This window comes from Dasypus novemcinctus, chromosome X (genome assembly GCF_030445035.2).
Source record: "Dasypus novemcinctus isolate mDasNov1 chromosome X, mDasNov1.1.hap2, whole genome shotgun sequence".
In the NCBI taxonomy this organism is placed as follows: Eukaryota; Metazoa; Chordata; class Mammalia; order Cingulata; family Dasypodidae; genus Dasypus; species Dasypus novemcinctus.
Genome location: NC_080704.1, coordinates 120924323 through 120941597, shown reverse-complemented (window position 1 = coordinate 120941597; position 17275 = coordinate 120924323). Strand labels below are relative to the sequence as shown.

At 33.9% G+C, this 17275-nt stretch overlaps 1 protein-coding gene across 1 annotated transcript in view; it reads right to left on the bottom strand.

Annotated features, from left to right (window-relative positions):
* Positions 1 to 414: 414 nt before the first annotated feature.
* Positions 415 to 17275, bottom strand: part of ALG13 (ALG13 UDP-N-acetylglucosaminyltransferase subunit) — an 87997-nt gene continuing 71136 nt past the window's right edge. The window contains 3 exon segments of the mRNA XM_058291575.2: positions 415 to 1327; positions 6741 to 6918; positions 8891 to 8931. Of these exon segments, the coding sequence (XP_058147558.1) occupies positions 1062 to 1327; positions 6741 to 6918; positions 8891 to 8931 (485 nt within the window). The 3' untranslated portion in view covers positions 415 to 1061.

The window sequence follows — 17275 nt, the reverse complement described above, 5'->3', positions numbered from 1 at the left end:
AAAAAAGTAGATCAAAGGGAGAAAGGAGAAAGCCTGATAAAACGTCTCACAGAAAATCAGAGAAAAGTCAAGCTTTGAGAGAGATACAAATTAAATCTAAGAAACACAAGTTTCAGCAACTGTAACAATGATTTTAACAATGAGAAAGTACATCTAAATTAAAGTTCCCAAAGGAGGCTACAGATTTTTTTTAAAAAAGTAACTTAAAAAGAAAGGTACTCAAGGGAAAAGAAATAGCTAAAGCAGGATGCATTGCAATGATCTAAGATTAACACTTCAGGGGCCCACCAGTTCATGCTTATAAATTCACATTCTTTTACAACCAAAGTGTCAGGGAATAAAACACAGTGAAGCAACCAAATACCTAGTACTCTTTGTGGCTAATGAAAAGAAAAAAGAAGAAAATCCCATGCATTTTAGCAATTTTAAATTTTCATCTTTATTTACTGCTAACTGTGCAAAAGACACCAATTCAATACTGTGCAGTAAAAGTTACATAAATCCAAAATTTAACAATGGCATATGGGATAAATCTAAAGCAGAGCACCAGCACCATGTGCCTTCAAAACTGATTAATATCATAGAACAAAACTCAGTTCTGATAAATCTTAAGAAATCGAAGATTTCTCTCACTTAATGTTAACCAAAGGTTCTTGGTTTTGTTGTTTAATTTTCTAGAAAAAAATGAAATTATTCCAATTTTGCATTGTTTGATATGTAGTGTGATTTCTGAGCCAAGGAAATAGTTTGTATGATTTATTCATTTTAGAAAGGGTACCATAACTGATACAAAGTTGACAAGCTGGCTGACGGAGAAAACAACTGAATACAATGAGGTATGCTCAATATGGAGCTAGTTGTACATCCATCCCATTTTCCTTATTCACAACCAAAAGTAGTCTTTTATTTTAAAGTATTAATTTAAATCAAAAGATAAAATAAGACAGAAACAATAGTAACCACTATAACTACCTAAATTACTTAAGCACTAACATAAAACACTTTAAAAATCAAAACAGCAAGAAAAATGGCAGTGTAAGAATACTTCATACTGCTGAGTCTTACATATTCTGAGGTACATAATGAGAAGATGAGGGAGGTGAAGCAATATAGCCAATTGGCCCAGGATTCATAGCACCATGAATATGAGAACCACCACCATATGTTGCACCAACTGGATGCCAGGGGGCAACATAGGAATAATCTGGCACAACAGGAAGACAGGAATCAAAACCTGGCAAAGGTGGCTGACCATAGGGATCTGACATTACCGGATAATAGACTGCTCCATGAGGGACAGATGCAGCATCAGCATTTGGAAAAGTACCTGAAATGAAGAATATAGTATACACTATATAATAGTACACGTTTTATACAGAAGTTCACTAAAACAGAACCCCATGCAATATCTTTTGTAGTATCCACACTTTGCAGATTATTTTTACACATTGAAGGTTTGTGGCAATGCTGCACAGAACAAGTCTATTAGCACGATATTTCCAACAGCATGTGCTTATTTCATGCCTCTGTGTCATAGTTTGGTAATTCTTGCAATATTTCTAACTTTTTCTTTGTTATTTTATCTCTTATGGTGATCTGTGATCAGTGATCTTTGATGTTATTATGGTAATTGCTTTGGGGTTCCATGAATGATGCCTATAAAAGACAGTGAATTTAATCGATAAATGTTGTATGTGTTCTGTTCTCCCATCTCTTTCCCTCTCCTCAGGACTGCCTACGGCAATATGGAAATCAGGCCAACTAATAAACCTATAATGTTCTCTAAGTGTTCAAGTGAAAGGAAGAGGAAGAGTCAAAGGTCTCTCACTTTAAATCAAAATCTAGAAATGATTAAGCTTAGTGAGGAAGACATGTTGAAAGCAAAGACAGGCTGAAAGCAAGGCCTTTGTGCCAAACAGCCAAGTTGTAAATGCCAAGGGAAAGTTCTTAAAGGAAATTATAAAAGTGCTACTCCAGTGAACAAGTGAATGCTAAGAAAGCAAAATAGTCTTACTGCTCATAACGGAGAAAGTTTTAGTAGTCTGTATAGAAGATCAAATCAGCCATAAAATCCCCCTAATCCAGAGTAAGGTCCTAAGTCTCTTCAATTTTATGAAGGCTGAGAGATAAGGAACCTGCAGGAAAAAATGTTTGAAACTAGCAGAGGTTGGTTCATGAGGTGTCAGGAAAGAAGCCATTTCCTTAACATAAAAGTACAAGTGAAACAGCAAGTACTGATGTAGAAGTTGCAGCAAGTTATTCAGAAGATTGAGCTAAAACAATTGATAAAGGTGGCTACAATAAACAATATATTTTCAGTGTAGATGTAACAGCCTTCTACTGGAAGAAGATGCCATCTAGGACTTCAATAGCTAGAGAGAAGTCAAAACTTCAAAGGACAAACTGACTCTCTTGTTAAGGGCTAACACAGCTGGTGACCTTAAGTTGAAGCCAATGGTCACTTACCATTCTGAAAATCCTAGGGCGCTTAAGAAGTATGCTAAACTTACTCTGCCTATGCTCTATAAATGGAACAACAAAGCCTGGATGACAGCACATCTATTTGCATCATGGTTTAATGAATATTTGAAGCCCACTGTTGAGACATATTGCTCAGAAAAAAGATTCCTTCTCAAAGATGAAATTGCAAGAGAAATCAATAAATATCTCGAGACAAAAGAAAACAAGAACACAACATATCAGAACGTATGGGATGCAGTGAAAGCAGTGCTGAGGGAAATTTATACCCCTCAATGATTAAAATAAAACAGAAAGAGCTAAAATCAATGACCTAACTACACAGCTGGAAAAAAGAAAAAGAACAGCAAACTAGCCCCAAGGCAAGCAGAAGGAATGAAATAACAAAGATATGAGTAGAAATAAATGAAATTGAGAACAAAAAAATAGAATTGACAAAAACAAAAGCTGGTTCTTCAAGAATGTTAACCAAATTTACAAAAAAATAGAATGACAAAGACAAAAAGAGTGAAGACGCAAATAAATAAAATCAGAAATAAAAATGGGGACATTACTACTCACCCAACAGAAATAAAATAAATCATAAGAGGATACAATGAACAAACTGTAAATCAACAAATTAGACAATGTAGCTGAAATGGAAAAAATCATAAATAAATGGGAAAATATTCCACGTTCACTGATTGGAAGACTAAATAGCATTAAGATGTCAATTGTACCCAAACTGATATACAGATTCAATGCAATTCTCATAAAAATTTCATAAGCAATTTTTAAACAAATGGAAAACATAATTATCAAGTTTATTTGGAAGGGTAAGTGGCCCCGAATAGCCAGAAACCACGTAAAAGGGAAAGCAAAGTTGGAGGACTCTCACTTTCAGACTTTAAATCATATTACCTAGCAACAGTGGTAAAAACAGCATGGTTTTGGCATAAAGATAGACCAATGGAACCGAACTGATAGTTCAGAAACAGACCTTCACATCTATGATCAAGTGATTTTTGACAAGGCTGCATGCCCACCCAGCAGGGCCAGAATAATCTATTCAAGGAATGGTGCTGGTAGAACTGAATATCCATATCCATAAGAAAGAAAGAGGACACATATCTTACACCTTATACCAAAATTAACTCAAAATGGATCAAAGACCTAAATAGAAAAGCTAGAACCATAAAACAGAAGAAAATGTAGGGAAACATCTTCAAGACCTGGTGGTAAATGGTAGTTTCTTAACCTTATACCACAAGCATCAGCAATGAAAGGAAACACAGATAAATGGAACCTCCTCAAACTTACACTTTTGTGTTTCAAAGGACTTCATCAAGATGAAAAGGCATCCCACTCAATTGAAGAAAATATTTGAAACAGCATATCTGATAAGGGTTTGATTTCCATGCTACATAAAGAAATCATAAAACTAGACAATAAAACAGTAAGCAATCCAATTTAAAAATGGACAAAAGACTTAAATGGACATCTCTCTAAAGAAATATTAATGGCAAAAAAGTACATGAAAAAATGTTTAATATCACTAGTTATTAGGGAAATGCAAATCAAAATGACAATGAGATTATCTCATATCTCAGAGAATGGGCATTGTTAGAAAACAGAAAACAAGTGCTGGAGAGGATGTGGAAAAATAGGAACACTCCTTCACTGTTTTTGGCGAATGCAGTATGGTGCAGCCTCTGTGTAAGACAATATGGGGGGTCCTCAGGAAGCTAAATATTGAACTGCCATATTATCAGGCAATCCCCCTACTAGGACTCTATCTAGAAGAACTGAAAACAGCGAACAGACATTTGCACACTGATGTTCACAGTGGCGTTATTCACAGTTGACAGAAGATGGAAACAAACCAGGTGTCCATCACCCAATGAAGGGATAAACAAAATGTGGTATATATATAAAATAGAACACTATGCTGCAATAAGAAGAAATGAAAATGGAACACATATGGTAACATGGATGAACCTTGAGGACATTATGCTAAGTGAAGTAAGCCAGACACAAAAGGACAAATATTGTACAGTCTTATATGAACTAAATATGAAGAACAAACATAAGAGATAAAACCTACAGTATAAGTTACCAGGAGATAGGATGAGAGCTGAGAAGGGGTACTGATGTTTAATGTATGTAGAATTTTCAATTAGCTTGACTGTAAATGGATGGAAATGGATACAGTTGATGGTAACACATTATAGTGAGTATAACTAACACAGCTAGTTTATAAATGGGATTGTGGATGAAAGGGGTAGTCTAGGTATGTAAATATCAATTTAAACAAAGCTAGAGAATAATGTAGGGACTGAAGGACATAGTGAACTCAGAAGTGGATGAGGACTGTGGGTAATAATACAAATACAAGAAGGTTCTTCTATGACCTAGAACAAATATACACCACTATTACAAGGTGGTACGAATATGTAGAAGCATGGGAAAAATACAAGTAATATAACCTATGGACTATAGTTAACAGCAATGCTATTATATTCTTGCATCAATGTCAAAGACAGTACAGTATTAATGCTAAGGATCAATAATAGAGGGATATGGGGCTTTTTTTGGACTAAAGGAACTATTAAAAAATTTACTGAGGCAATGATTGCACAACTCTGTTGAATGTGAGAGCCACTGCATGTACAGTTTGGATGGACTGTACAAGGCATGGGAACGTATAATACAGTGAACAATGTGGTTGAAGACGGACTGTGGTTAACAGTTCAAATATGAGTGTGCAGTCTCATGAACTGTAACAGATGTATAATACTAATACATGGTGTTAATAATAGAATGGGTATGGGAAAAGATACCAAATGTATGCTATCGACCATAGTTAGTGGTACTGCTCAGATAACATTCTTTCATAATCTGTAACAAATGTTCCACAACAATGTGAGGTGTTGCTGGAGGGGAATTCTGCAAATTATGCCTGTTTCTTAAGCTCACAACATCCCTAAAATATATATATTAAAAATAAGCTCATTACCTGTTTAATAGAATTTTTATGAATAATTTACATTCCAAAACAAAAACATTATGAGAAAAGTGGCAGTTTTATACTTGCATAAATCACTAATGTGTGGCTTAATAGAAAACAGCTGGATTTTCACATCTGCTTCTGCATTTAATCTATCATGTTGTTTTGGTTGAAGTACATGAAGAAAATTTGGTTTCACACAGATAAGTGGTTGGAAAACAGAGAAGTGTTTTAATAAATAGCTTTTCAGAAAACTATAGATATATTCTTTGAACTACACCAAAACTAGGTAAGTGGTACTTTAAGATCATTAGCAATGTGGACTTTTCATAATCCATTACATTAAAATCTACCGTTCTACTTAGCATTAGATAGAACTTTTAGAAAATCATTTATAGATAACATGCTTTGGCAATTGGGAAAACAGTTTCACTAAGTAATGGAGATCTTCCAAATGTTGACAAATTTCAATGTAAAAAATATTCACATTCATTAATATCCCCACCTCATCTTCTTGAAAGGGTTTTACATTTTAGGAAGTTGTCAATTTCACAGTGGCAAATGTTTAGTTTTCCAAAGTTCTATTTATTTGAGTGCTTTAATTTTATCTTTGTCAACAAATACTTCCAGTTGTTTTCCTCAAAGTGACAGTCACCTTGTTCAGTTGACAAAATGTCTGCCAGATACCAAAGTGTGAATAACGATAGCTTTTCTATCATTTATTCAAGTGAAAATTGTGTTTCACAGAAAAAATCAGCTAGTTCACCTCAAACTCACAAGTTATTTTCCTTCATTTATCACCTTGCTTCATTCATTCAGTATGCAGAAGTGCTTTATACACACTATCCATTTTGTCACACAGAATATTAAAGATGATTATTCAAGGATAAAGATTTAATGAAATTTTTAAAATTTTGGTTAAACAATAAGAGTACAATTGGTATTTTTGTTTCCCAAGTTTGTAGCAGTGAGGAAGACACTGATTACTACGCAGTTTGGTGCCATGACTAGATTTGTACTTAAGGACTAGCAATTTTATTCACTATCAATTATTGCAGCATCAGTACAAAAAATCTTCAACACAGTAAGGGGCAAATAAAATTTCAGTATATAGCATCATCGTGGACCCCTTGAAAATATCGTGGACCCCCAGGGGTCCACATACTATGTTTTGAGAACCACTGGTCTAAGGACCTAATGAAACATATGAAGGCTATTATTAAATCACACAAAATAAAATTCAATCGTCTTTCTTGCAGGCAATTTCATTACATACCATTTGCTGATGTTTCTGCCTGTGTGCCATCTGCTCTCCCAATCTCACTGTACAACTGAGGAATGGTGTGATCTACCAGAGGAGGTGGTTCAGTATAGATTGCATAATTCTCTACATGAAGCTGCTGCTGCATCTGTGGCACATAGACCATAGAGTGCCAGTAGTTGTGGTGATAGCACTTGGGCACGAAAAAGAAAAACACAAAACAAAAAGCTTTACTGTTCCCTATTCTTTTTTTCATCTTTTTTTTAAAGATACATAGATCACACACAATGTTACATTAGAAAATATAAGAGGTTCCTATATACCCCACTCCCCAAACCCCCCATTCTTCCCACATCAACAACTTCATTAGTGTGGTACATTCACTGCATTTGATGAATACATTTTGGAGCACTGCTACACAGCATGGATTAGTTTATGTTATAGTTCACACTCTCTCCCAGTCCATTCAGTGTATCATGGAAGGATATATAATGTCCTGCATCTGTCCCTGCAATGTCATTCAGGACAACTCCAAGTCCCAAATATGCCCCCATATCACACCTTTTTCCCTCTCCCTGCTTCCTATTCTTAAAGTGCTATATATACTTCCTTACTAACATAAATTGAGCTGTGATTTTCAGGTGTGGCAGCAATAACTTTTTGAACCAAGAGTTGATATTTAGAAAGTCTATTCTTTATTACATCTTTCAGATATTCTGCAGAATCTGTATCTCATATTCAGACCTAAGAATTCTCTTAGGAAGGCATCCTAAGAAAATTAGAGATGTACAAAAGATCCATATACAAAGATGTCTTTTGCAGCATTATTTGAAAAAGACAAAAAAAAAACACCACCAAACAACCCAAGTGCTCAATAGAGAACTGGTTGAAAGAATTATGACATATCCATGATGGAATGCTATTAGGTAATAAAAGCGTGCTGCCAAATATTTAAAGAAAAAAATCTCCATATTCCGTTAAAGGTACAAAATTATAGAGCACTGCTCATATTTTGTAAAAAAAAAAAAAGTTAAAAAACTAAGGAAATATATCAAAGCATACAATAGTTATATAAGAGATCTTGGTTTTCTTTATACTTTAGTATTTTCCAAGTGTTCTACAATGAACACTAAAATTTGTCATATATGAATAGAGATTAAAATATCTCATGCATTTGCAAGTATTATCATGATGTAAAATGCAGACTATTTTAAATGCCTCAGTCTGGTGAACAGACTGCAAAGTTTCCATATGTGACTATAATAAACTAACATAACTGAAGGAGGAAGTAGTTTATTTTTTCAATTCTTAAAACTGTATTTAGGAAAAAACTGTTTCAAGGAACAAAAACCTACCACTACACTATGCTACTCTTTAATTTATAGATGTGTGCCAGTTGGGAACACAGTATTCCGGCATCGATATTGTCAGGCTTTAGGAAAACTAATGTCTGGGAATACAATCTAATGCACACATTATTCAGAAAACTATCTAGTTTACTATCATCTGCCAAATCATAAGATGCATCATTCCTTTTCAGTAAATATGCCATTTCTTATATAAGAAGTTAGGAGTATTTCAGGGGGAAAAGGACCCTTGAAAAAAATAAAGTAGAAGAGTTTCACCTCAAATCAGAGACACCTTTCAGTGATAAAGACATTTATCAGTACTCCCTCTACGATTCAGATGAATGGCAGAAAACAGTATTTGGCAAATATTCATGAACATGTTCAGTGTTTTAAAAACAATACAGTTCTTTAAATGTCTCTAAATTGGTCTGATTATTTTTCATATGAAATGCTCAGTCATAAAATATTTTAAGTAGGCAGGATAATCAGTTTTTCATTTTGAGACAGAAAAACAGGGAAGGACTGTCTATATGATGTCAAACTGCTGCTCAGAGCCCAGTCCCCACTCTCGTCTATTTTACCACCATTTTATAGTAAGAGAAACTGAAATTCTGGAAAGCTAAAGTAGAAAACTAACCCATAACATATTTAGTGATATATAAGAGAGAAATAAATTTTTAGGAACCTCACAGTGTCGAACTCAAAACTAGGATTGTCAAATAAGTTTTTCTCATGTTTTATTAAAGTTCAAGAATCTGACTATCTGCTTATATTTTAATATAGAGCTTACTGAAGCAACTTTAACATGATTCTTACCTGCAATCCCAGATTGAAATAATACTGCAAAACTTTTGTATCTGAAATTAAAATAAAATATAGCAACTAGTTGACATAAACAATGAGAACTATCACTTAAAAGCTTTGAGCTTTTAGGTAGATATCAACGCAGTCCTTCCTACATCGACACAAACCACAATTCTACCTTACAGTAAAGGACCATTTATTTGCCTACCATTATAAATAAGATCATTTTCTGATCCACTGTTTAATAGACAAAAACATATTATGATTGTTAATATTAGCCAGATGCTACACAACTGCCAGTCTGATAATATTTGATCCAAGTCCAGGAAAGGCATTTTCATGCTTGTCCCAAGGCTAAAATTTTTACTTTAACACAAATCTATTACATGAGCAATCACACTTGCCTTCAGGTAAGAGAACTAGTACACAATACAAACTAATGCTCTACTAATGCTGAGATCAGTGCTGTCTGCTGAGACAACCAGCACAGCAAAAAAAACAATTCACTTTCTTTCATTTAACCTAAGTATCATATCACTAAAACTCCAAACAGAAAAGGTGATGAGGAAGGTAAATAACTCAAAATTTGTTGTACTTGGGGTGATAAAATTTCTTCAAACATTATGGAACTTAATTATTTCATAAATGAAACAAAAAACAGATGTAGGGAAAAGAGGGAATGTTCCCAGCAATACAATTGTATCTCTAAATGTATTTTTATTGATCCACTTGGGAACCATGTATATTCTTATTTATAAGATAACAAAACCTGAGTATCACTAAACTAACAAATGAACTCTCAGTAAACATCTCCTTAAGTTGGAGATTCACTATACATACAAATATATCTACTATCACTGTTAAAATAAATCAACTGGTATTTTGGCTATGATGTGGGAGTACAGTGTAAAGTCTGATGCTCAAGCTAAAGAATATGAAAAGAGCAGGAAGTACATTCATAAGTGGCATGGAATTCCACTTATAAGGATATACCAAAAAAATGAAAACATAGGTCCACACAAAAACTTGAACATGAATGTCTACAGCAGTATTAATAAAAGTCAAAAAAGTAGAAATAATCCAAATTCCATCAACTAATGAATACATAATAAAATATGGTATATCTAAATTGAATATAAACTAAAATGTGGTATATCCATACAATGGAATATTCAGGCATAAAAAAGAACAAAGTATTGATACATGCTACAAAATAGATGAACCTTGAAGACATTATGCTAAGTGAAAGAAGCCAGTGACAAAGGACCACAGAGTGTTATGATTCCATTTATATGAAATATCCCAGGATAGGCTAATCTATAGAGACAGAAAATAGATTAGTGGTTCTTGTCAGGGGTAGGGGGGTAGGGAGAATGGGGAGGGGCAGTTAATGGGTATTAGACTTCTTTTTGGGGTGAAAATGTTCCGGGATTAGATAGTGGTGATGGTTGAACATATCTAGGAATATACTATAAACCAATTAATTGAATACTTTAAGTGGAAGAATTGTATACTATGTGAATTATATCTCAATTAAGGTGTTAAAAAATGTAGCATAAATAAGCTCAGTAAGAACTCAAAGGAAACACACCACATTGAAGTGATACAGGCAGGGGTGGCATCATGATTATGATGGGATTTGAAGAAAGGATATGAACAGGAAGTAACATGAGAAAGCAAATGGGAAGGGAATTTGAGTAGCATCACTACGTCTGCAAAGGCTTAAGAGTAGAAAATCAGGTGCCTAGAGTTCATGTAAGAGTAGAGGAAATAAGGCTAGAATGGAGCAGAGACTAGATTGTCAAAAATCTTAAAGGTCATGCTAGGTTCTGAGCTAGGAAGTAACAAAAAGTGGTAAAGACATCAGAATCATTAAGACCAACTGGGAAGCCACTCTAACTGTTCAGGGATGAGATGGTAACAACATGACCTAGGAAGGAAGCAGTGGGTATGTTTTTACAAACCACAGTGAATGATGGTTAATATTTAAAAATAAATTGTACTTTTATATACTAGGAGGACACAATTAGAAAATAAAGTTGTAAAAATTTTATTTACTACATCATAAGAACCACCAATACTTCTAAGTAAACATTTAGCAAAAGATGTAGACCACTACACCAAAAAAATAAAGGTGAGAGACACCAAAGGTGGTCTAAATAAATGAAGAAATGGAGAGATATATTATGGTACTATGTGCATGGAGTCAAGGAGTTAATATTGTTAATATCGTTAAGATGGCAATTCTCCCCAAATTGATCTATAGATTCAACGCAATCAAATTCCTGGCTTTTTTTTTTTTTTGGTAAAAATTGACAAAGAACTGCAAATGCAAATGATGGAGAATATTCAAAGTAACCTTAACAAAAGAATAAAGCTGAATAATGTACACTACATAACTTAAAAACTCATAATGATAAGTATATTGTAGTACTGGCATAATTGAAAATCAGATGAATGTGACATGATAGAGAGACCAAAAATAGGCCCACACTTAAAAGAGCCATTTGATTTGTGATCAAGACAACAAAGTGATCCAACGGTAAAGAAAAATTTTTTCCACAAATGGTGCTGGAATAACTGGATATCCATATGAAATAAAAAATATTAACCCCTACCTAACACTATACACAAAAAAATTAATTTGAGATGGATCACAGAACTAAACATAAAAGCCAAAAAACAAAGCTTTTAGAGGAAAACATAGAAGAGTATCTTTATTACTTTGGGGTAGGCAAAGGTTTCTAATGTTAAATAGCCATATAAAAATTGATAAATTAGATTTCATCAAAATTAAATCCTTCTGCTCATGAAAAGACATCACAAAGAAAAAGTCAAGACTGGAGAAAATATTTGCAAAACATACCCAATGGAAGACTAGTATCTAGAATAAATAAAGAACTCCCACATAACAAGAGGACAAATAACCTAATAAGAATAGTCAAAAGATATGTACAGACACTTCCAAAAGATATAACAATGGTCAATAAGCACATGAAAAAGGGCTCACAGGTCAGTCATTAGAATGGCTAAAATTAAAGTAACAACACTAAATGCAGATGAGAAGCAAATGGAACTCCTATACAGTCCTGATGGGGGTGTAAAATATTATAACTGGAAAAAGTCTGGCAGGTTTTTTTTTTTTTATTAACAGGTCAAACACTTTATTAGAGAAGTTGTGAGTTTACAGAATGATTATGCATAGCATACATGATTCCCCTATACCAACCCACCAACAACACCTTGCATTGGTGTGGAACATTTGCTATAATTGATGATAGCATTTTTTTATATTGCATTCTTCCAATAACGGCTACCTTTATTACAACTGATTAAAGATTATTAACATAGTTCCATCGTCCATTGTTTACATTAAGTATATTTTTTACCATATAACACATTATTATTAACACCTTGTATTAGTATCATTTATTTCCTACAATTCATGGAAGAACATTCTTATACTTGTACTAGTACCTATAGTCCATCGTCTACAATTGGGTTCAATGGGTTGTAAAGTCCTACATTTAATCTTTTAACTTTTATTCTCATAATATACACATCCTAAAGTTTCCCTTTCTAACCATAATCATCCTATACAGCTCAGTGCTGTTGATTACTCAAAATGTGCTACCATCACTACCATCCATTTCCAAACCTTTATCATCAGCCTGAATAGAAATGCTGCATAAGTTAAGCATCAACTCCCCATTCTCTACCCTCAATCTAATGCCTGATAACCTATATTCTAGAGTCCAACTTTAAGAGTTTGTTTACTATAAGTAGTTCATAAGTGAGGTCATAAAATATTTGTCCTTTTGTGTCTGCCTTATTTCATTCAATATAATATCCTCAAGGTTCATCTGTTATAGCATACAGCAGGACTTCATTCCTTTTTACAGCTGTTACATTTATATGCCACATCTTGTTCATCCATTCATTAGTTGATGGAGATTTGGGTTGCTTCCATCTTTTGGCAATTGTAAATAAAGCCACAATGAATATCAGTATGCAAATATCTGTTCAAATCCCTGCTTTCAGTTCTTCTGGGTATATACCTAGTAGTGGGATTGCTGGGTCATATAGTAATTCTATACTTAGCTTCCACAGGAACTGCAAACTGTCCTCTTCAGTGGCTGCACCTTTTTAGATTCCCACCAGAGGTAGTGTTCCTATTTCTCCACAGCCTCTCCAACACTTGTAGTTTGTCCTTTTAATAGTGGCCATTCTAGTGGGCATGAAATGACATCTCGTTATGGCTTTGATTTGCATTTCCATAACAGGTAGTGATGTTGAGAATCTTTTCATGTGCTTTTTAGCCATATTTACTTCCTCTTTGAATAAATGTCTATTCAAGACTTTTGCAATTTATCAATTTAGATGTTTATCTATTTATTAAATTGTAGGATTTCTTCGTATATTCTGGATATTAACCCTTATTGGATATTGGAAAGTTTTATTTCTTCCTTGATTTACAAGTATTTTCTTGAGGATTTCTACATCTATATTCATAAGAGAAATTGGTTTGTGGATTTTCTTTTCTTGTAGTATCTTTATATGGCTTTGGTGTTAGGGTGATACTGGACTCATAGAATGAGTTTGTAGTGTTCCATCCTCTTCAAATTTTTAGAAGAGTTTGAACAGGATTGGTATTAGTTCTTGGAATGACTAGTAGAATTCCCATTTAGCCATCTGGTCCAGGGCTTTTATTAGGTTTATTTTTCATTTTTTTGCTCATTGTCTGTTTTTTTCTTTAGGAGACACCAGGAACCAAACCTGGGACCTCCTATGTGGGAGGCAGGTGCTCAACGTCTTGAGCCACATCTACTCCCAGGAGATTTATTTCAATGACTGAATGGCTAATTCAATCTCTTTACTTGTAATCTCTTCAGGTCTTCTATTTCTTCTAAAATCAGTGTATATTTTTCATGTATTTCTGGGAATTTGTCCATTTCATCAAGGTTGTCTCATTTGTTGGCATTAAATTGCTCACAGTATCCACTCATGATTCATGATCCTTTCTATTTCTGTGGGGTCAGTAGTAATATCCCCCCTCTCATTTCTGATTTATTTGCATCTTCTCTCCTTTTCTGTCGGTTTGGCTAAGGGTTTCTCAATCTTATTGATCTTCTCGAAGAGCCAACTGTTTTTCATTTCAAAAAAGTTATTGAACTATATTAGGCAAGCATGAACATAGTAAGTTTATAGTAAAAGTTGTGAATTTACAAAGCAAATATGCATAGCATACAGGACTTCCATACATCACCCCATCACCAATATCTTGCATTTTTATGGAATACCTGTTACAGATTATGAAAGAACATCATCAAAATATTACTAACTATAGCCCATAACATATATTTGGTACACTTTTCTCCAAACCCACCCTATTATTAACATCCTTATTAGCATTATATTTTGTTATACTTCATGTGAGAACATTCTCATATTTGTTCTGTTAACCACAATGCATCATCCACCATAGTGACTGTGTTATACAGCCCCATGCCTTGTACAAATTCAAAGTGTACACTCAGTGGTCCTCATTTTCATCACAGAGTTGTGCTGTCATCACTTCAATTTCAGAACGTTTTTTACTACTACAAATAGGAAAAATCACATACCCCCTTATACCCCCTACTTTTGACTCTTAGAATTGATATACTATCTTCTTTGCCACTGCTGCAAAAATATTGCATTACTGTTAACTATTGTCCATAAGTTACATTAGTTGTACTTTTCCCATGCATCACATCTTTAACACTTTGTAATAGAACATTCTTACATTTATACTATTAACCATAATCATCCACCACCAAAATCAATGTTATACAGTCCCTAGATTACCCTCTAGCTTCCTTTCAAATGACATTTGCATCCTTAGACAACCACTTTTTTTTTTTTAATTTTTTTATTTTTTATTGACTTTGTAATAATATTACATTAAAAATATATATGTGAGGTCCCATTCAACCCCCCCCCACCCCCCCCCTCCCCCCCCCCAACAACGCTCGTTCCCATCATCATGACACATCCATAGACAACCACTTTTAATCACATTTATAAATCAGCAGTGCTAGTTATACTCACTATAACAAGAAATTTTTGTTGTAGTATTTTTTTTTCTCCTTTAATCTTGTTTTCTTCCTTCCTTCTGCTTGCTTTGGAATTAGTTTACTGTTCTTTTTCTAGTTCCTCCAGGTATGCAGACAAGTCATTGATTTTAGCTTTTTTCTTTAGCGTAAGCATTTAAGGCTACAAATTTCCCTCTCAGTAATGCCATCCCTGCATCCCATAAGTTTTTTATATGTTGTATTCTTGTTTTCAATAATCTCAAGATATTTCCTGATTTCCCTTGCATTTCTTCTTTGACCCATTAAGGGTGTGTTGGTTAACTTCCATACATTTGTGAATTTTCCAGTTGTTACTGATGTCCAGCTTCATTCCATTATGACGAGAGAAAATGCTTTGTATAATTTCAATCTTTTAAAATTTATTGAGACTTGTTTTGTGACCCAACACATGGCCCATCCAGAATGATCCATGTGTACATAAGAACAAATATACTACTGATTTTAAGTGCAATTTTTTGTATATGCCTGTTAGGTCTAGTCCATTCATGTTTTTCAAGTTCTCTGTCTCCTTATTTATCTTCCTTGTAGATGTTCTATCTATTCATGAGAATGGCATATTGAAGTCAACTATTTTTGTAGAGGTATCTATTTCTCCCATCAGTTTTGCCAGTATTTACTTCATGTATTTTGGGGAACCATAGTTACGTGCATAAATATTTATGATTGTTATTTCTTCTTGGTGGATTTTACTTTCAGAGTGTCTTTGACTCTCATAACAGCTTTTGACTTAAAGTCTGTTTTGACCGATATTTGCATAGCTACCCCAGATCTTTTTCACTACTCTTCGCATGGAATATCTTTTTCAAACCCTTCACTTTAAACCTATTTGTGTCTTTAAGTTTAAGGTAAATCTCTTGAAAACAGCATATAGTTAGATCATGCTTTTGAATCCATTCTGCCAACCTACATCTTTTGACTGGAGAGTTTAATCAATTTACATTCAATGTTATTACTGTAAAGACAGTACTCAGCCATTTTATCCTTTGATTTTTATGTCACATCTTTTTGTTTTTACCCTTTTATTTTCCCTTCTGATACTCTTTATTTCTTCACACTTCTCTAAGCCACTCTCTCCTGTCTTTTCCTTCCAACCTGCAGAACTGTTTCATATTTCTTGTAGGGTAGGATTCTTGTTAGCAAACTCTGTGTTTATAGATGAATATCTTAAACTCTCCCTTATTTTTGAAGGACCTTTTTTCTGAATCAAGAATTCTTGGCTGGCAGTATTTTTCTTGCAGTACCTCAAAAATAACTTACCACTGCTTAACCTGCATGGTTTCTAATGAGAAATCAGCACTTAGTCTTATTGTGGATTCTGTGTATGTAACATAATTATTTTTCTCTTGCTGCTTTCAAAATTTTCTATCTTTGATGCCTGACATTGTGATTAGTATGTGTCTCTGAGTAGGTCTATTAGGATTTATTCTGCTTGGAATACATTGCACTTCTTGGACACATATAACATTCATCAGATTTGGGAGATTTTCTGCCATTATTTCCTCAAAATATTCTTGTTGCCCCCTTTTTCTTCTCTTCTCTTTCCAGGACACTCATGACTCATATGTTTGTGTGGTTTGTGCTGACACTCAAATCCCTGAGCAACTGTTTCAATTTTTCTTATTTTTTCTGTAAGATTTTGATTGTCCTGTTTCCTAGTTCACCAATTCTTTGTTCTGCCAGTTCAAATCTGCTGCTATATGTAGTGTTTTTATGTCTTCTATTCTTTCACATCCCCATAATTTTTCTACTTATATTTTCAAATTCTTCTTCCTGCTTACACATTGTTTTAATATCCTTTATCCCCTTTTAGCCATATTTTCCTTTATCTCCTTGAATTCATTTTGGAGATTTGTTTGACCTACTTTGATTAGCTGTTTCAAATTCTGTGTCTCCTCTAAAGTTCAAATTTGTTCCCGGCTGGGCAATATCTTCCTCTTTCTTAGTATAGTTTGCAATTTTTTGCTGATGTCTAGGAATTTGATTATCTCAATGAGTTTACTCTAAGATCAGTTTCTTTCTTTTGCCAAGAGATTTACTGTTGATTGACTTTGTTTTTATTTAAATATATTTTAATTTTAAAAGATACTTAGATTACATAAAATGTTACATAAAACACTATAAGGGATTCCCATATGCCCCACTCCCCACATCTGCCACTTTTCCCACATTAACAACTTCTTTCATTAGTGTGGTACATTCATTGCAATTGATGACTACATTTTGGAGTATTTCCATACAACATGGATTATAGTTTCCATTGTAG